General features: G+C 36.8%; 4 protein-coding genes across 4 annotated transcripts; 2 read left to right on the top strand and 2 right to left on the bottom strand.

The window, feature by feature from the left end:
* Nucleotides 1-56: 56 nt before the first annotated feature.
* Nucleotides 57-5,051, top strand: GCK72_022489 (uncharacterized protein; the record flags this gene model as incomplete). Its single annotated transcript, XM_003096469.2, has 6 exons — nt 57-811; nt 1,436-1,620; nt 1,675-2,608; nt 3,451-3,814; nt 4,026-4,891; nt 4,949-5,051. 6 exons carry the CDS (start codon nt 57-59, stop codon nt 5,049-5,051), a joined length of 3,207 nt encoding a protein of 1,068 aa, XP_003096517.2.
* A 6,314-nt stretch (nt 5,052-11,365) lies between these two features.
* Nucleotides 11,366-12,328, top strand: GCK72_022488 (uncharacterized protein; the record flags this gene model as incomplete). The annotated part of the gene is made up of 4 exons (XM_003096495.2): nt 11,366-11,568; nt 11,619-11,721; nt 11,772-11,872; nt 11,920-12,328. The coding sequence occupies 4 exons, from the start codon at nt 11,366-11,368 to the stop codon at nt 12,326-12,328; spliced, it is 816 nt and encodes a 271-aa protein (XP_003096543.2).
* A 1,495-nt stretch (nt 12,329-13,823) lies between these two features.
* On the bottom strand, nt 13,824-14,997 carry GCK72_022487 (uncharacterized protein; the record flags this gene model as incomplete). The annotated part of the gene is made up of 3 exons (XM_003096473.2): nt 13,824-14,183; nt 14,237-14,844; nt 14,895-14,997. 3 exons carry the CDS (start codon nt 14,995-14,997, stop codon nt 13,824-13,826), a joined length of 1,071 nt encoding a protein of 356 aa, XP_003096521.2.
* Nucleotides 14,998-15,317: 320 nt separating this feature from the next.
* Nucleotides 15,318-15,846, bottom strand: GCK72_022486 (uncharacterized protein; the record flags this gene model as incomplete). The annotated part of the gene is made up of 4 exons (XM_053734858.1): nt 15,318-15,399; nt 15,445-15,548; nt 15,598-15,697; nt 15,746-15,846. The coding sequence occupies 4 exons, from the start codon at nt 15,844-15,846 to the stop codon at nt 15,318-15,320; spliced, it is 387 nt and encodes a 128-aa protein (XP_053578424.1).
* Between the last annotated feature and the right edge of the window lie 5,810 nt (nt 15,847-21,656).

The following is a 21,656-nucleotide window of genomic DNA, read 5'->3' as shown; positions in this document are numbered from 1 at the left end:
TACTTTTTTCTCTAAATGTGTTCAAAGTGATCATTTTTCAGAATCACTTAACTGCTATGAGCTTCAATGGCTATCGTGGAAATGGTGGCGGTGGCTACCGAGATGACGGTCGTAATGATCAAGAGAACGGACGTAGAGGACACCAACAAGGAGGTAGTGGTGGTCGCGCTGACCTTTCTCATGATATGAGACGAATGGATATAAATGGAGGACGTGGAGGAGCTCGTGGTGGAAACATGTATTCCCACAACGGACCAGCCCGTCCGCGTTTCGAACGAAGCGCCGCAGGTGTCGCCAATCCTGGAGACCTCGTTGGATCAGCGCACTACCCACGAATTCCAGTCGCGAAGAAAGATCTGGAGCACAATAAGCAGGAGTTCTTCAAACGTCCAGAGGGATCCGTTTATGAGAAAAACGTCGGAAGCAAGACGGAACTCTGGACGAATCATGCTCTTGTCCATCTACCATCCCAAGCCTACCTCATCCACGAGTATTATATCGAGGTCTATCGAAACCGAAAGAAACTCGAAAAACGAGAGGAAGCTGCTCCAATGTTCCGTGATATCTGCGCGAGTAAAAATGGACGAAGCGCGCTTCCGCGATCCGCCGACTACATCTTCAATGATGTAAATCTTCTGTGGTCGATTGAGAAACTTTCAAACTCTCAGGAAACTGTCGGAGACAGGCGAAACTATTTCGTTTACAAATACACTCAGAGTTTCGAATTCGGAGAAGGAATCGCTCAGAGAGACAGCCAGTTACTCTCCACACTCATCGACGCCATTGCAACTGCTCGAGTCAGAAATCCAAGGTATGTTTTTTTCTAAGTTTATTGATCAAACACGAATTTATATCAATATTTCCGTGTGATTTACAAAAAAATCGGAGAAATTTGAGTTTTTTGCTGAAAAGTGATAGAAGAACGCGTTTTTCGGACAAAATTTAGGTAAAAATCAAAGAGAACACTACTGAGAAAGCGCTTTTTTTTAGAGAAATAACAGAAACTAGTATCTGGGGTACCGCTGGCGCGATTTTCAATCAAGAAATCAGAAAAAAAAAGATTGATGAAATTTACACTGGCTGGCTCTCCATTGACGCGTTTTCTATACAAGAATCAGTGAAAACCGAATCTGGGGTGTCTTTAGCGCGCTTTGGAGAGGGAAAATGACAGAGAACAAATTCATTGGACATTTCTGGCGTGCCTAGTACGCGTTTTATGTAGTGAAATTGTACAAAATGGCTACGTGAGATGAAAACGGTCTGGTGCACTTCTGACGCCTTTTGAAAGTAAACAAAACCTGCAAATTTCATAGAAACTCAAAAGCTTCAAGGTGCGCCGTTGACGCGTTCCTAGTTGAACAATTGCGCAACAAATCAATTATCGGAACAAAAACTATAAACCTCCTCATGAAAACTTCAATCGGTTTTTTTCCAGACTGTGCCAGAACAAGTTCACAGTTTTCAAGAGGAGTATGTTCATGATTCAAGATGAGAAGTATCGCGAAGACTTCGATGATGCTCCACTTTTCTTGGAACTGAAAAACGGATTGGATGCTCGAATTGGTGTTTCAATTGGTATCAAGTTGAACCTCCGTGCTGGAATCACCGCTTGTTATGATTGTGAGTTTGAATTCAAATTTGACAGTTGACTTTTCTTCATTATTTACTTTTCAGTGTCCCACACTATGTTCACTCGTCCAAGTTATCCACTGATCCGCCTCCTTGTCGAAATGATTGCTGGTGAAACAATAAGTGATGAGGACTTTGAAAACCATTGGGACAATTCTCTGAAAAACGCTAAAGTTACGCATGGTAACCGGGAAATCATGAAGTCAATTCTCCACAAGATGAAACTGTGTTATACTCTCGAGAGTGCAGTGGAAGTTGACGCCACTGGAGAGGTCACGAGTAATGGAGCGTTGGGAAATGCCAGACAAGCCAACAGGGACTTCAAATTCTACGATGTCACAGAGAAATCAGCTCAAGAGTTGATGTTCTTCAATGAGGAATTGGGAAGAGAGATCTCGGTTGCAGAGTTTTTCTTAAACAGAAGAAACATCCGCCTCCGCTATCCAAACCTTCCCTGTATCCAAAAGAAACCATCAAGAATGAATGGTAATCGGTTCATCGCTTTTCCAATGGAATTTGTCACTCTAATTGCTGAACCGAAAAGATACGCCGGATTGACAACTCTGGAACAAAAGTCTGAAATGGTTCGATGGACTACATTCACAGCCAAACAACGACTTGTCGTACTTCAACATATTATGGCTCAGAAGAATATCACGGATGTTCCAGCTGTCGTTGACAATAATGATAGATACATGAAGAGACATGGAATCACGATTGACAAGGAAATGCTCTCTGTGAAAGCTTCAGTACTCCCACCACCTACAGTTGTTTATGGAGGAAACGACAAGTTCTCGGATGTGCATCATGAAGGGGAATGGAAAGCTGTCGATCACGAACCAATTCGTAAAGTTCTGGAAGATGCAGTGTACAAAAGAACAACTGACAAATCTGCACCAAAACTGAAAAAGCGATTGCTGGGATCGATTTTGAAAATTGGATCCCCATACAACGATAAAGTTGATATTGAGATTGATGAGTGAGTTAATGAAAAATGATATAAATACTTGCGAACCGGGTCGACGGGGCGTAATTCGCTTGAAACACAATATCAGGAGCAAAAAATGCACCAAAATATAGATTCCAGCATACTTGTTAAGTCCCGGGCACTCACTATTTTGAGTTTGTTCGCGAAAAAGTCAAATTTTTGACTATCATTCGAAATTGGAAGATATTCTGAAATGTTGAAGACCTGAGCAAGTAGACAAGTTATATGCCTGTGACCTACTGCAGGCCGAATGGCGGATTGTTAATATGTCGTGAGCCGGGAAGAAGTGCTAAAAAACTAACCAAAACGTTTTTTTAGTCCGACCGGTAGTATATCAACAAATAGCCATCCTTCCCGCAGTTGGTCACAGCCATAGAACTTGCTGAGATCTACAATTTTTGGATATTTTTCAACTTATAAGATGTTACTCGCCCGCCCGTCCCGTCCCGGTTTAGCCCGCTTGGCAGATAGCATAGTTCTCCGGAATCCGGACACCGGATTTAAAAAGTTTATTCCAATTCCTGTTAATTGATTTTCCGATTTCCGGAGTCCCGATATTAAAATGTTCGGTTTTTTGAGTTTAAAAGGTGTCTATTAAACTTCTTTTTCGCTTTTGATCCTTAAAAGTAGTGTTGAACATTATTTATCATCAAAAACATTGAAAAAAATGACTTGGTCTTCCAAATTTAACAAATCATTTGGAGTTCCGGATTGCGGAAAGTGTAAAATTTCTTATCGGTTCCGGATTCCTTAATCCGGAAATCGAAAATGTCATTCTCTACAACTATGACAAGTAGGCTGATGTATGCTTTGTATCAATGATCTACTTTCAGCACCTGCTATCACAACTTGATGAGAGCCATCGAATCTGCTGGTCAACCGGTCTGTTGGGAAAACGAAGAAATGGGACAGGCTGCAATTCAAGGAAGCACTGAGTTCCTCCAAGGAGTTGATTTACCAGCTGTGATCTACAATTTCTTGCATGATCTCAAGACCAACATCGATGACAAGTATAAGAAAAGTGACGATGAAGTGATTATTCCCCTTGTCTTTGTGATCTTTGAGCAGAGATTTACAAACATCGTGAACAGCAGAAACATGTTCCGTAACGACTACAATTTGTTGAAATATCTAGCTGATACTCAGCTGGGAGTGTTCACTCAAGGAATGCTTTACAGCACATTCAACACTATTGGGGTGAGTTTCATAACTATAAAAACTAAAAATTGGCAAATTTGTGGAATTTCGGTCCAGTTTCTTCAGGAAAAGTCAAACATTTCGACAATTTCGGAAAATAATCACGAAATTTCAAAATTTCGTTCAAAATTACGTTGAAAAGTTTTTAAATTTCAAACCCAAGTTCGGCCCGTGAAAAGTTTGAAAAATGCTGAATTAATATCTTTTTCAGGCAACACCAGCTACCTGCAAGTTCACTCGTCTTCTAGTTGAGAAAATTCTTGGAAAAGTTGGAACAACTCACCGTAAACTGGAAAGCGGCGGAACCCACAAGTCATGGACGAAGGTCACCAATCCCAGAGAGCCAACTCTCTTCCTTGGAGTCGACGTTTCCCATCCAAGCACCCGAGATCTCAAGGATCCAGAATCAGATGTGAAGAAGATGTCAGTGGCTACAGTCGTCGGAAACATTGACATAGAATGCACCGAATACCGTGCTTCCTCCAAAATTCAATCGGCCGGGGAAGAGAGAATCGTCCGATTCCAGGATGAAATCAAGACTCGTATTGCTGACTTCACAATGCACAATAGCATCCGTCCAGCTCATATTGTAGTCTACCGAGATGGACTATCAGAGGGAGATTTCCAGAGAACTCTCTATGAAGAAAGACTCGCCATTGAAAATGCTTGTATTTCCTTTGACCCCGCTTACCAACCATCAATCACCTACATTGTTGTCACCAAGAGACATCACACTCGTTTCTTCTTGAAAGACGAATCCGAGGGAATTGAGGAGCAAGGATTCAATGTCCGTCCAGGAACGCTGGTTGAGGATTCAGTCACAACCACTAACTACTACGACTTCTACCTCACGACCCAAGTCGGCCAAATTGGTTTGGCTCGTCCAACTCACTACTATGTCTTGTGGAACACTTGGCATGGATCCCTCCCAACGTTCTGGCCAACTGTCACTCACGCTCTCACTTACATGTTCTGTAGAGCTACTTCGACAGTAGCTTTGCCAGCACCAGTACTCTATGCTCATCTCGCTTCCAAACGTGCAAAGGAGACAATGGATGGAGCTATTGAAGCTCATAGGTAAGCATTTCTTTTCATTATTTTTATATATTTTCATCTAAATTCTTTTATTTTCAGACTGGTGGGACGAGTTTTCAATATGGATGTGTATAGCGATGTGGCTGAACTCACACAGCAAATCAACAATCACCCGGATTTGGATGGAATGGTCTTTGTTTAAATATATACATACATATCTGTCACAAACAAAAATCACATTTTTTTCTTAAATTCCTGAACAATTCGTGTGTTGTAATTTTAGTTTTTTCTTGTTTAAAACTATTAAATAAATCTTGTGAAGTTGATGCTTGTGTTCCAATTTTAGAATCATCCAGGCATTTATTTTGGCAAAATTAATTTTCAATTATCTGTCTGTTAGTTCTAATTAGGACTTAGGTATCCAAATAGTAGTTAAAAATAGGCATAATGGTTCTATCAGCTGTAGAAGACCGGGTGTTGCTTTTCAAAATGTACACCACCACCATTTTAATTGCGTTATAATGATCCTCTCTGACTTTTCATGGATATTCTTTTGAAATTTTATGTTCCGTGGGGCAAACTTTCCCACTCATTCATTTGTCTGATGAATGTCGGCCCAATAGTGTTCGAATAATTCCTATTGATACCTTTCACTTTCCAATTTTTCACGTTTTAACCGAATGCTGGAGTTTACTGAAAAGATTTTGAGATGCAACCAAAAAAGGTTAAACTGGACTACATATTGATCTTAAAACCGAAAAAAAATCCGAACACACATACTACGCAAAAAGATACGAACTTTGGCCGTTTTTAGTGGAAATTGTCCCAGTTTGAGAGTGTGTCATAGAAATTCTGATTGTCGCACTTAGTAGGTTTTCAACGGTTCATGCAGATCAAAAGTAGAGCTTCATTTTTGTGGTTGATGACTTTTTTTGACAAAGACTCTCTAGAGAGTTGTGATTATTTTAAGACGACAGATAAAAACCCGCACTGATTTGCACTGAAATTAATCGATTTGAGGAAAAAATTACTTTGTCAATACGTAATTTGCTAGGGAATGTCCGTACAAAAATGCTTTACGGATCCTTTAAAACCAACAAGGCGTGACAATCAGAATTACCTTGACACACTCTCTAAGTTGGACAATTTCATCTGAAAGAAGTTCGTATCTTTTTGCCCAGCATCAGGTTTAAATGCGTGTCAAAAAATGCTATAAACCAATTCCTACCTATCTCCTTTAGTTTGTTAGATCAAATTAGAAAAACCAATGACCAAATCGGTTACAGAGAAAGTTTTACGAGCAGAAAAAGCGAAAAAATCTATTTTTTTATTCAAGGTTCAAGGGGCGTTAGCGAAATCGCGATATTCGGATCCTTCAAAATTTCAAAAGCGAGAAAACGAAACATCCACTTTAATTTTTTCGTTTCGGGACAATGAAGTGTATTCCAATTTTCTTCCGGGAAAGGAAACCCATTAGATTTGACTAAACTTTCATTCTATCTCTACATTATTTTTTGAAAGAAGCGGACGCAACCGTTTTCAAAAAACCTTGTCTTTCATCTCATTATTTTTTCAAGTGTAAGTTCGTTTCCTCGACCACTTTTTTAGTTTCTCGATTATTCGATTTCTCTTTTCCGTCAATTACACTGCAGTTCTTTTTGGGGGTTCAGACGCATTTGCTTTTTCAAAAACGGTTTCTTCTCTCCTTCCTTTTAAAAGTGAGACGAAAAAAAGGGCACAAAGGAGAAAAACCAATAACCAAGAAATTGGAGAACAGCGCTCGGGGAAGGAGGCTTCTGTTGAAGAAAAAGCAGATGTCTTTTCAAAAACGAATGCGCCCGTTTCCTTCAAAAAATAGTGTTGCGCATTTGGAGTGATAAAAGATAAACTGCATTATGGAAAAAGCGTTATGGGAAGAGGAGAAGAGCCAAAGGACGGCGAGGCCAGTTTTTAACATTGTTCTCTGGCGAAAAAAATAAGAAAACGACACATTTTTCAAACTATAGTCACTCAGAAAGAAAACAAGGTTCTTAAAAGTTTGAAAAAATCAAAGAAAAGTAAAAATGGGTATATCAGCCCATAGCTCCCTTAATGTATGCTCGAGTTATTATATTTTGGGCGCCATTCCTTAGTAAAGGGTAAAGCAACGAGAAAACGGTCAACTATCAAAATGGAGCAGTAGACTTGTTCTACAAAACAACATTCAAGAATACAATTCTACGCAACAGATGGGTATGGTACAAACGTTCAAGTATTAAAGGATTTCAGTAGGAAATCAGAACTTGTACCAACAAAACACATCGCATCACCAAATAATGAATGAGCTGAAATTCGAGCAGTAGATACCGCCGGGAATTTTTCAAAAAATATCAAGTTCAGATTGCATCAGATAGAAAATCTTATGTTTTTAATTCTTCAATTTTTTTCCAGATCTCTTTGAATTCGTTTCACTGAGAAATCAAACATTGCCAGATCACATCACCAATACCAATTATTTTGCATCACCAAACGCTATGCATCACCAAAAACGTTTTTAAAAATATCCCACCTTTTTCAACTTCAAAAATTCACAATAGTTCAGTTGACTTTGAAATGATAGCTCTGATATGACTGATGGCTATTCTCGTCTTTGTGATTGATAGACTAATGTTTCTTTTTTCTATTGTTATTTATTTTTCTCTGGTTTCTTCTTTTATGTTTCGAAAATTTAATTGCTAACCGTTAAACGAAACTTTTAAGAACTTTTTTTCCTTTCCGAATTACTATTTTTGAAAACATATGTGGTTTTTCTTATTTGTTCCCCTGTGAACAACGTTTTATACTGGTCTCGCTGTCCTTTGGCTCTTCTCGTCACATCTCTCTTTTTTCACTAGTTCAATTTATTTTTCTGCACTCCAAATAGACAACACTATTTTTTGAAGGAAGCAGACGCATTACTTTCAAAAAGACGTTTTCTTCTTTCTCTTCTTTTTTTTGAACGGAAATTCGATTTCTTAAGCGCTGTTCTCCAATTTCTTAGTAATTAGGTTTTCCCTCTTCTTTAAATACACTACAGTAACCTTTTTGTTGCCCTCTTTTTGTTCCGTTTCAAAGGAAATAAGTCTGAACCCCCAAAAATACTGCAGTTAAGGAAAAGAGACACCAAATAATTGAGAAACTGAACAAATGCGGTCGTCAAACCAAGTGGAAAAAAATAAGTATACTTACATGGAAAGAAAACAAGGCTCATAAAAGTTTCGTTTTCTGCGAAAAGTCTAAACATCAGTCTTTCCAACTGAAAACTGCCAAAGATGATGACATTATGGCCAGTACTGTCCTTGAAATTACATCACTGAATCACGTCTGATCTTTTTCAACATTTAATGTTCAACAGTTTTTTGAGAGACCAGGGTTTTATGGTCAGTAAATTAATTTTGATTTTCACAACAGTTCTTCTATTAGTTTTCACTAAAGATCACTTTTTCCCCCATCCGTTCTGCAGATCTCGTTCGAGTGCTCCCTTAATTTTGCCAAGCGCTCATGTTTTATCCATTGTCTGTTTACCCATGTCTTTTGGCTCACTGACGGGTTCAGGCATCTCAATTTCTTTTGCTATATCATCTGATTTGGTTTTATACCCAAACATTGTTCTATAACGACTTCCGCTTTCTGTTTCAATATCTGATACCGATTCTTATATGTTTCGTTATATTGTTTTGAAATTACGAATTTTTTGGACATCTGGAAAAATATTTCAACTCTCACATATTCCTTCCTACCCTTAAAAAATGTATGAGAAACTTTTCGAATGAGAGATGCATACCCCTTTCTGAATGCCTCCAAAAAAGGTTTAGTGATGGACGACTATTCCCAAGGGATAGGAAAAATGCGACTTCATTGAAAATGGAGCACTTGCCCATGCATAAAACATGAGTGCTCTGCGAAAATGGAACCCCTTTTGAATGGAAATGTTTCAGGACAGCTATTCAGAAGGGATAGGAAAAAGTCTTCGGCGGCTTCTGCGAACGAACGAAAAAAACTGATAGGAAAAAAGCCTCTTTGAAATAGGGGTGCATGTCTATACATAAAACATGAGCGCCCGAACGAGATCAAAAACGGATAGGGAAAAGAATGCTCTTTGGGAAAGGATGTTTCTTCAAAAAGAAAAAAAAGAGAGAACGAATGAGAAATTGGAGGAAAGTGAGAGTTTTGAAGAAAGTAATAAGAAAATTGTTGAGAAGCTATAAACTAAACAATATGAGTGAAAAATTAAATAAATAATAAAAAAGTTTTTAAGAACTGGTACGTATCAGAATTGTGTTGCAATTATGTAGAACCATCCCAATAAGAGATGTCTAAATCTTTTCGTTCAACTAGACATCACTTAGAACCGACTGAAGAATGGTGAAGCGCTATTTTGAAGCAATGTATATTCAGAGTTATAGATTTCTGATAATACCACTTTGATCAAAACAGAAAATACTTTTTATTTGATATTACTGGGTTTTGGTTCATAAAAACTTTGAAGTTCCTCCTTATCCCTGCTCTAATTGTGTTGCTATGTATAAAAAACTGCTCAAAAGGTAATCAATTTTGGTTGTTTTTAGTGAAAAATGACCAAATTTTGGCAGAGTTTTTTTGGTGTCAGTTGATCGTCCGACAAATTTTGTATTGTAGTGGTTGGACAGAGGAAAAACAGCACGTAATTTTAGTTGAACATTTTTTGTAGGGACCCTTCTCTGAAAGATTCAAGTAGTCAAAGCTATTTATCCCTGAAACCTTTTTGGAGTATTTCACGTTGTTAACTTGTAAAGTTCAAGATAGTGTCCCTACAAAAAAGGCTAACTACAAAAATGATGCGCTATTTTTGTTCTGTTCAGATCAAAAAAAAATTGAGTTCATCGGCCAATCAGGTGACACCAAGCAAAACTATCAAACTTAGTCATTTTCCACTGAAAACAGTCAAAGTTAATAACTTTTTGTGCGGACTGTACATATTACAATTTTTATAAAGCACTAAACAATTGTTCAGTTTTTATTCATTTTCTGTTATTGTTTTCTATTCTGATATCTGATGCCGATTTTTTCATATTTTTCCCTATTATTTAAAAAAGGACGAGAAATTTTTCGAATAAGAGACGCATTCCCTTTTTCGAATGGAGCTTCCAAAAAAGTCTGGTGATGGACGGCTATTCCCAAGGGATAGGAAAAATGCGGCTTGATTGAAAATGGAGCACTTGCCCATCCATAAAACATGAGTGCTCTGCGAAAACGGAACCCCTTTTTAATGGAAATGTTTCAGGACAGCTATTCAGAAGGGATAGGAAAAAGTCTTCGGCGGCTTCTGCGAATGAACGAAAAAAAACGGAAAGGAGAAATACCTCTTTGAAATAGGAGTGCATGTCTATGCATAAAACATGAGCGCTGTACGAAAACGAGGGCCCGAACGGCATGAAAAGAGCGGATAGGGAAAAAAGTGCTCTTTGGGAAAGTTCGTTTCTCCAAAACTAAAAATAAAAGAGAATAATTGAGAAAATTGGAAAAAAGTGAAAGTTTTGAAGAGAGAAGAAAGTTTCAAATGTGAAAAACAAAGAAAACAATAGATACCAGTTGGACAGGTGATACGATGAAAACTATTGAACACATTTAAAACCATATGCTTTTACACTGAAAACTGGAAAAACTTCTGGAAAACATACATGTAATGTAATTACTATTTAAAAAGTAGAAACAACAAAATAAAACTTTAAATTTCAAAAGCGACTTTGCTCTCATGCAGAGACAATCCACTGGTAGTTTCAGCGATTTCATTGTCTTCAAGTTCTGTGCAGCCCGAAAAAAATGTCAACTACAAAAATGAAGTGTTAGAGTCAGTCAAATGATTTTGCCATCGTATTGAAAACTTTTGCTATTCTAATTTGAAAGCACAAACTTTGAAACTGTGTCGCGGTGTCAAAAGCTGTTCTACTAATTAATTTTCATTTGGACTACACAGATTAAAACTAGCACTTCATTTTTGTAGTTGACCATTTTTTTATTCGTGCACTCTCTAAAAAGTTACAGGTCCACATTTTCTTCTTTTCTTGTTCTGGCAAAACTTAGCTCAAAGTAGTTAAATTTACTTTAATTATTACTATCTATTTGTGTTCACTTTAATCTGTGTTACTTTTTAGAGCGCCTGTGTCGTTCATACAAAACAAACTGTATTTGAAAACTTTTGTCTTGAAAATATTTCCATACTTTTGTCAGCTTTCACGCCGATTTCACGTGTTGCCCAAAGTTTCAATGCCCCGAAAGACGTCAAAGCCTTCCTACGGTAGCTCCACCCAGTTTTGTAGGATTGGAAGACTCCGCCTCTGTGGATCAAGCAGGTTTCATGTTTCATTCAGTCTTCACTCATGCTTCTAGCTGCTTGGCTGGACTGCTTGGCTGACAAGTCAGAAAATTTCATTTCTTGAAATTTTTTTTCCATTTTTCAAATTTTTTATCTTCCAATAGTTAAGTTTCTTTGCCGTAATCAATGAGAAATTTTATAGAATGAAGTTCCAACTACTTCTTGCTCTTGCTCTTTTCCTGATTGTAGCGGTTGACGCACAGCCTGTCTTCTTCTTATCAACCAATGTTGGCAGCACCGAAACTAAACCCAAAGGAGCACAGAAGGTCGAGTTTTTTGGACGGGTTACTTGCCCACTGGATATCGTTTGGTGTGTTGACGTCTATTACAAGGAAGAAGATACTTAGTAAGGCTTACTACCTGTATTTCACACAAACATAGTTACAAATCTTTCAGTTTTCACGACACAGTCAAATCTCTTGGATTCATTTGCTCGAATGGATCCCGATCGCTAGAAAATTACGTGTTTCTGAACTACTTCAAGACGGATACATGGAGTGTGAGTGCCCAATCTAAACATTCATTTGCTTTATTACTTTCCGATTTCAGAATGAGTTTGAACCCTATGTTCTGATCCAACACGACTGTTCACCAAACAACGTCAAATATCGCTACGAACACAAGTACCCGCCACAAAGTCACTATTCCAAGTAAGAGAATATAACACATTTAATTAGAGTATATGATTAATATTTAGTTGCACTTCCTTCGAATACGATCTCAATTTATTTGAGTTGGGAAGAGGCAATCTCACCACTCTAGTCGACAGTGTCAATGGGTTCGATTTGTGGCATCGAAGAGATCAAAAAAAGAAAATCAACGGAACATGGATTTGGTCTCCACCAGGATTTGAAGACATGCCAGCGCCTTGGGGAGTCTTGCCGCCAAACGGAGAGTTTCCAACTGAGAGATGCATGAACATGACCATCATTGAAGCAAGCGTCCCCCTCAATGTTTCCACCCACGAAGTCCAACTCAAGAATGACTCTGAGTATGATGAGATAACACCCTTTCTTGCTGATGGTTCCGCTTCTTCTGATGCTTCTGAAATTGATTCTTCTCCTGGTAACGTTTCCACCCCAACCAACTCCACAAACCCTGTCTGACATTTTTGCTTGTTCTCTGATCCCCCTGTCCCGACTCTCTCGCTTTCCCTTGGCATTTTCCTTCTTTTCTCTTGCTTACTGCTCCCATTCCTGTTGATGATTTAGCTTACTGCAAGCTTTTTCATCCCTGCGTATTTTTATTCTTTCTTTGAATAAATTTCGCTTTGTTGATAATTCATTGTAATCTTAATTTACATCGTTTTTAAACTTTAACAGGTTACTTTACTGAAAATCTTTACGGAGAATTCCAAGTCTATTCCAGCGAACGACGGTTAAGGATTTTGCCTCATCCTTCTATTCATCATGGAGAAAACAGTGGTTTCACAGTCGACTGCCTATTTATCACAGCGGGGAGAACTCCAGCGCGGCACCGCGTTCCTCTGCCTCTCGCTTCCCTCCACTCATAGGACACCACATGTGAAACGCACGTACCACAATAGTCACGAACACTCGGGGAATAGAAATAGAAAAGGTTTTAAGGCCTAGAGAGACGAGAGCTGACCTCATTCAATTTGTTCGAGAATCATATTAGTTTTTCTCCGTTTCTCATTAGTATCAAACTTCTTTTTCGACATGCTCAGAAATTCATGAGCGTCTCATTAGCGTCGCACGTTCTTTTCGATTTCTTATGAATAATTTAAGCATCGTTCTGCGGTAGCCCTTTTCGTGTATGTTACTCTAGGTCTGTCTCATTTGACTAGAGCGATGAATGCGTCCGTCTTTTTCCGTTAAAAATTTTTTTGTTGATTTTTATCAAAGAATGCATATGGCAGTGAAAACGGTAACCACAGAACGCTATTTGAATTATTCACAAGAAATGAAAAATAGCTGAGCTTCATGAAACTGGATTTTTTCACAAACTTCGTTCTATCGAAAAATCAATCAAAAAACGTTGACATTTTGTATTCTGACGGTGACTCGAAAACACACCCAACATCAATGAAATCGTTACAATTTTGTATTCTGACCTGAAAATTGGTAAAAATAAATGAAAATTATTAAGTTTAAACGTTCGTACCGTAACAATCAACTGCCTAAAATTAAAGTTTTTACAGTCGTTTTGTAGAACAAGTCTACCGCTTTATTTCGATAGTTGTCAGTTTTCTTGTTGCTCATCCCAATTCAGAGATACGGCGGTTGAAAGACGGTGACTCGAAATCCTTTACAAATTGATGAAAGCGTTACAACTTTGTATTCTGACCAGAAAATTGGTAAGAAAAATGGAAAAATAAAAAATTCCAGGCGTTTCACAATCTGAGAGCGTTCTAAAAGACATCTCTGACATTCAAGCAAAAAAAAAACACACACAGAAGAACTTCATAGATTTTTGTTGTTGTCTCAACTCTGACGGAGCTTTCGCGGTTTTTGAATCCTGATCCAGATAAACAATTAGTGATAAACAAAATGAAAGGTTAATGCCATCTGACACTTTTATTCTTTCGATAAAAAAACAGTCGATTTACAACATTATTCACGGGTGAATAAATTCAATTTATTAGGTTCTCTTCTTTCCATCCAAGAAGATATTTATGTTGATCTCACGAGATGGGTTGCTCAAATTTTCACTTCCAATATTCACTTCCATCGGTTCAGATGCATTCGTTGTACTGCCTCCCATTTTGGCATTCGGCATTTTTTCTTTTTTGGTGAGTGTATCAGCAAAGGGCAGTTTTTTGGCGGATACACATATTCCAAAGGATTTACAAATGGAATCCCGATAGAAGGAGGCATCGATGAACTTATAATCGGGTTCGGTGTTAGATTCTTTATTGCAGTTCCGGTTTCCATCTGAATAAAATCCAAGAATCGTGTGACGTCCGTTGATGTTAGCAACCGCGTTACCCGCATAGTTACCCTGAAAATCACTCAATTGGTTTTAATGATATGAAACTTTTATCGGTGTCTTACAATACACGGTCCAGTTTTTTTCTCCACTTTCTCAGCGCACACGAAGGGTTCTTTAATAGTACAATTTGACGACGAATATTGCACACTATCGAATTCTTTACTTTTATTAGGGCCGTACACCTGGAACATTGTTGCTCCCAACCAATTTTTTGGCGATTCCGAGAAGCAGGCAGGTTTCAGGTCATTCGAGAATTTGAGAGGGATCGGTAGCTCAAAAACCATCAATTTTGCTGTCGCAAAGTTGCTGCAACCATCCGGAATGAAAATGTTTGATATTGGAAGTTGGGAAGAGGGAGCTTCTCTCATTGTAACATAACTTTGAAAGTCAACGACCATTCGACTCATGATCTCTTCCGGGACAACCAACAGATCTCCCAAACAAGTGCCATTGCTCTCCAACAATTCTCGTCCAGCAATATTTAACTTGTTGTTAGTCATCTGGAACAAGTTGAGGGCCAAGATGTGGTTAGGCGATATGATCGTCCCGGTTATCACTGCGGTTCTGCTTTTGGTTGTTCCATTGATTGTTTCCTTGACGTCTATGTATAATGACATCGCCCAGGGATACTCCCATCTGATATTTCCTTCCGTTTTCGATCGCAAGGCTTCTAAAACCGTATATAAATATTAATCACTTGATAGAAAAGTAAAGACTTACTTAATCCGCATGTCTTCTGGAGCTCTTTGTTTTCTTCTGTCCCGAGTTTTTTCACTCCGTCAACCACGAAGATTCCAATAAAAACAAAAAGTAGAATTTTCATTGTTCTCAATGAATCGAAAATCTGATCGAATGTCCTCTGGTTGCGCTTTATTCACTTTTTGCTGCTGATTAGCATTGAATTATAATAAATGCATAACAATGAATGAAAGAGACAAATTTGCATAGATGATTTTTTCATTGAAGCAACCAAAGTACAATCATCAAGCGCAAGTGTTTGGGGACCGTTGGAATAAGCAGTGTCATTATTGTGGAATTTTCTAGAAAAGATTTTTGAAAAAAGCAAAAACATAGCTTACTTATGCAAAGATTCAAAAAAAGTAATTATAATAAAACATTCATTCAAACTTGGCAACACAATTATTATTTATCAGCCACCACATGGAAGGGACATCTCTCATAAGTTCCACGATTGAATGCTGCCACCTCGAATTTCACATGCTGCCTGGAAATATTTAATAAGGAATTTCAAAAACGAATGTGTACTCACTCTCCATCGACGCTCACGCGAACTTCGTTCTCGTCTTCATTCACGCAACGGAAGGAACCCATAATCGTGCAGTTGTGTTGGAGCATGTAGTTGATTTCATAGTTCTGAAATTATAAAACTTTTATCTTTTTGTATATTAAGAGTCTCACATACAGCACTTGTGTCACCACCTAATTGCTGAGTCCATTTGAAGTTCACTCCAGGCTGATTAGAGCAGAATTTCTGTGATAGGAGATGATCGTGGGAGTATGGACTGAAAAAGTTTCACGAAATCATGCGAAATAAAAAAATTTGAACTCACATAGTATCCACTTCATAGACAAGGAATTCAGCACACCAGTTCTTGATTGATGGATCACAACGAATATGCACATCCATATGGATCGGATCCGATTGGATCATCGAAATGAAAAGAATGGAGAGTAGAAAAATACGGAATGCCAACATTCTCCAGGTACAAAGAAAGAAATTCTACCAGAGCAGAAAGTGATAAAAACTGACCGGGAGAGGGGTTTATATAGTCGTTTTCTGATTCAATTAAGACCACAGGGAGGAGAGGCGCAATAATAATGGTTTACGGGTGTGGGCGGTGGGAAAAATATTGTTTCGTGTTTTTTGATGCCTACAATATGAATTTGAACAGAAGATGTTTATCTGCTTGGAATTCGAACCATTCAAGGTTAAGAGACTGTCACAGATTGGGTGTTGGACTACTTTCAAACAAAATACAAGAGCGGTTTCATTTATCATTTTTACACGTTTGAATATGTTCTCATGCCGATAAAACTGACAACTTTTTCATGGACACTCCCTGGAGAGTCTCGATAAATTAATTTCTCCCTCAAATCGATCCATTTCAATGCAAAATAGAGCAATTTTTGGGCTGTCCGCTCAAAACGATCATCGATCTCTAAGGTGTGTCCGTACAAAAAAGATGACAACTACAAAAATGGAGTTCTACTTGTGATTTGTTTGATCCCATGAATAGTTTATTGTGGGACAGTTAGTTTTACCATGACACGCTTTCAAAATTGGACATTTGCTACTAAAAAAGCAAATTATGATACATTTTTTGTAGGTACTGTATTTCACGTTTTCCAATCATATTGCTGTCGAACTGCCTTTCTTTGTTTATAGTAACTCCTTTCTGATTGATACCGGGTATCTTTTTGCGAGAATCATCACTAACATACATGATGTGTCATGGGATTTCTCCCGATGTGTCCCAACGGGCCTCGAATATTTGTTCAAATAGGTTCTCTCATAACGATTATCTAATCGACTTCTTGCAAACAGTTGTAAATGAGCAGCAGGTGGTCATGGAAAGGATTAGCTGGCGGGCGGCGATTGCCGCACCTGTGTCGGGATTTCCCGCATATCCTTTGAATTGGGGGAGGAGTCTCCGACAAAGTGTTCCCCTTCTGAGGTCAATCACACAAACAGACAGACACCCCTTTTGTATAGTCATTCTGTTTTTGTTACGTCTACTGACTATTCTTTCAAATAATGTCTTCTGCTATAAAATCTTCTATTGCTGTCTCTATGGTCGATGATGTATTCTGGAGACAATGCTACAATCTTACAAATGAAATAAAATTGCAATACACGCGAGGATTGGTTTCTCCTTCTCCTCCCTTCCAATTTTAACCTCAACAGATTTCTGCAAGCCCCAGTCCCCCAAAGCCCATTGGCAACCATTAACAAGCCGAAAGACTTTTCAATTAGAAATATTCTAGCAAATAAGTGAGCTAATTATATTCAATCTACAGTACCGATCAAAGAGATATCAAAATTTGCCTTGCCACTTTGAAAGTGTGTCATTGTAATTTTTATTGTCAAAATTGATAGGTTTTTGATGAATCTCACAGACTAAAAGTAGAATTTCATTTTAGTAATTGACAACTATTTTGTACTCCCTCTAGAGTTATGGTTATTTTAAGACGGTAGTTCAAGAATTCCACTATTTCGCACAGAGACTGGTCAGTTGTCAACTACAAAAATGGTTTTCTACTTTTGATCTGTTTAATCCATAGATCACTATTTTGTGTGACAGTTAGTTGTACTAAGACAAACTCCCAAAGTTGGGCATTTTTGACTGAAAAAAGCAAAATATGTTATATTTTTGGCCGGTCACCTCTCCTCATTCATTCCTTTCTTTCCAAACCTTCGAAATTTTTTCTTCTTACACTATTTTTTTTCTCCGTCTTTCCACTTCCTTCAGTTTCAACTGAAATACCAATAAGGTAACTCGAATGCTGATCGCACTTCACCCTCTCCCATAATATTCCACTCCTAGCTTTTATTAACAGGCACTATTAATTTGAGGGAGAACAGAGCTTTCTGTTGTTTCATACCTCATTTTTAAAAACTCATAATCGTCGAGGCAGTACGATTTTCTGTGTATTGTTTTGTTTGTTGGTTTGAAATACGTTTTTTCTAGAACATACTGTTCATGCTTCTTTTATTTTCTTATTTTTTTGTTATTATTCAGCGTGTTTCAATTTTTTCTACTGTTAGCTACTTTGTTATCTCCCTTCTTCTTCTTTGATTTCGATGTTATACCTTGTCGTTAATTTGTTACCAACAATTGATCCTCATTTTCATACTAATACCAACAAAATAAACAAAATAAAAATACCCAAATCTTTTTACAACTCCATCAAAAATCAGCAACACTTGTTTTTCATTGATGCACTCACCGTATATGGGTTTTGTTCTTCATTGATTTACTTACCGTATATGGGTTTTGTTTTCATTGAGAAACTTACCGTATATGGGTTTTGTTTTTCATTGATGTACTCACCGTATATGGCTTTTGTTTTTCATTGATGCACTCACCGTATATGGGTTTTGTTTTTTATTGATATACTCACCGTATATGGGTTTTGTTTTTTATTGATATACTCACCGTATATGGGTTTTTTTTCATTGATGAATTCACCGTATATGGATTTTGTTTTTCATTGATTTACTTACCGTATATGGGTTTTGTTTTTCATTGATATTCCTACCGTATATAAGTTTTGTTTTTCATTGATGAACTCACCGTATATGGGTTTTGTTTTTCATTGATGAACTCACCGTATATGGCTTTTGTTTTTATTGATATTCTTACCGTATATGGATTTTTTTTCATTGATGCACTCACCGTATATGGGTTTTGTTCTTCATTGATTTACTTACCGTATATGGGTTTTGTTTTTCATTGATATTCTTACCGTATATGGGTTTTTTTTCATTGATGCACTCACCGTATATGGCTTTTGTTTTTCATTGATATTCTTACCGTATATGGGTTTTGTTTTTCATTGATATTCTTACCGTATATGGGTTTTTTTCATTGATGCACTCACCGTATATGGGTTTTGTTCTTCATTGATTTACTTACCGTATATGGGTTTTGTTTTTCATTGATGCACTCACCGTATATGGGTTTTGTTCTTCATTGATTTACTTACCGTATATGGGTTTTGTTTTTCATTGATATTCTTACCGTATATGGGTTTTTTTTTCATTGATGAACTCACCGTATATGGCTTTTGTTTTTCATTGATATTCTTACCGTATATGGATTTTTTTTATTGATGCACTCACCGTATATGGGTTTTGTTTTTTATTGATATACTCACCGTATATGGGTTTTGTTTTTCATTGATATTCTTACCGTATATGGGTTTTTTTTCATTGATGCACTCACCGTATATGGGTTTTGATCTTCATTGATTTACTTACCGTATATGGGTTTTGTTTTTCATTGATATTCTTACCGTATATGGGTTTTTTTTCATTGATGCACTCACCGTATATGGGTTTTGTTCTTCATTGATTTACTTACCGTATATGGGTTTTGTTTTTCATTGATATTCTTACCGTATATGGGTTTTTTTCATTGATGCACTCACCGTATATGGGTTTTGTTCTTCATTGATTTACTTACCGTATATGGGTTTTGTTTTTCATTGATATTCTTACCGTATATAAGTTTTGTTTTTCATTGATGAACTCACCGTATATGGGTTTTGTTTTTCATTGATGAACTCACCGTATATGGCTTTTGTTTTTCATTGATATTCTTACCGTATATGGATTTTTTTTCATTGATGCACTCCCGTATATGGGTTTTGTTCTTCATTGATTTACTTACCGTATATGGGTTTTTTTTCATTGATGCACTCACCGTATATGGGTTTTGTTCTTCATTGATTTACTTACCGTATATGGGTTTCCTTTTTCATTGATATTCTTACCGTATATGGGTTTTTTTCATTGATGCACTCACCGTATATGGGTTTTGTTCTTCATTGATTTACTTACCGTATATGGGTTTTGTTTTTCATTGATATTCTTACCGTATATGGGTTTTTTTTCATTGATGCACTCACCGTATATGGGTTTTGTTCTTCATTGATTTACTTACCGTATATGGGTTTTGTTTTTCATTGATATTCTTACCGTATATGGGTTTTTTTCATTGATGCACTCACCGTATATGGGTTTTGTTCTTCATTGATTTACTTACCGTATATGGGTTTTGTTTTTCATTGATATTCTTACCGTATACAAGTTTTGTTTTTCATTGATGAACTCATCGTATATGGGTTTTGTTCTTCATTGATTTACTTACCGTATATGGATTTTGTTTTTCATTGATATTCTTACCGTATATAAGTTTTGTTTTTCATTAATGAACTCACCGTATATGGGTTTTGTTCTTCATTGATTTACTTACCGTATATGGATTTTTTTTCATTGATGCACTCCCGTATATGGGTTTTGTTTTTTATTGATATACTCACCGTATATGGGTTTTGTTTTTCATTGATATTCTTACCGTATATAAGTTTTGTTTTTCATTGATGAACTCACCGTATATGGGTTTTGTTTTTCATTGATGAACTCACCGTATATGGCTTTTGTTTTTCATTGATATTCTTACCGTATATGGGTTTTTTTTCATTGATGCACTCACCGTATATGGGTTTTGTTCTTCATTGATTTACTTACCGTATATGGGTTTTGTTTTTCATTGATATTCTTACCGTATACAAGTTTTGTTTTTCATTGATGAACTCACCGTATATGGGTTTTGTTTTTCATTGATATACTCACCGTATATGGGTTTTGTTTTTCATTGATATTCTTACCGTATATGGGTTTTTTTTCATTGATATTCTTACCGTATATGGGTTTTTTTTTCATTGATGCACTCACCGTATATGGGTTTTGTTCTTCATTGATTTACTTACCGTATATGGGTTTTGTTTTTCATTGATATTCTTACCGTATACAAGTTTTGTTTTTCATTGATGAACTCACCGTATATGGGTTTTGTTTTTCATTGATATACTCACCGTATATGGGTTTTGTTTTTCATTGATATTCTTACCGTATATGGGTTTTTTTTCATTGATATTCTTACCGTATATGGGTTTTTTTTCATTGATATTCTTACCGTATATGGGTTTTTTTTCATTGATGCACTCACCGTATATGGGTTTTGTTCTTCATTGATTTACTTACCGTATATGGGTTTTGTTTTTCATTGATATTCTTACCGTATACAAGTTTTGTTTTTCATTGATGAACTCACCGTATATGGGTTTTGTTTTTTATTGATATACTCACCGTATATGGGTTTTGTTTTTCATTGATTTACTTACCGTATATGGGTTTTGTTTTTCATTGATATTCTTACCGTATACAAGTTTTGTTTTTCATTGATGAACTCACCGTATATGGGTTTTGTTTTTCATTGATATACTCACCGTATATGGGTTTTGTTTTTCATTGATATTCTTACCGTATATGGGTTTTGTTTTTCATTGATATTCTTACCGTATACAAGTTTTGTTTTTCATTGATGAACTCACCGTATATGGGTTTTGTTTTTTATTGATATACTCACCGTATATGGGTTTTGTTTTTCATTGATTTACTTACCGTATATGGGTTTTGTTTTTCATTGATATTCTTACCGTATACAAGTTTTGTTTTTCATTGATGAACTCACCGTATATGGGTTTTGTTTTTCATTGATATACTCACCGTATATGGGTTTTGTTTTTCATTGATATTCTTACCGTATATGGGTTTTGTTTTTCATTGATATTCTTACCGTATACAAGTTTTGTTTTTCATTGATGAACTCACCGTATATGGGTTTTGTTTTTTATTGATATACTCACCGTATATGGGTTTTGTTTTTCATCGAT

This window comes from Caenorhabditis remanei, chromosome X (assembly GCF_010183535.1).
Source record: "Caenorhabditis remanei strain PX506 chromosome X, whole genome shotgun sequence".
NCBI classification, from domain to species: domain Eukaryota; kingdom Metazoa; phylum Nematoda; class Chromadorea; order Rhabditida; family Rhabditidae; genus Caenorhabditis; species Caenorhabditis remanei.
This window is presented reverse-complemented; position numbering and strand designations above follow the sequence as displayed.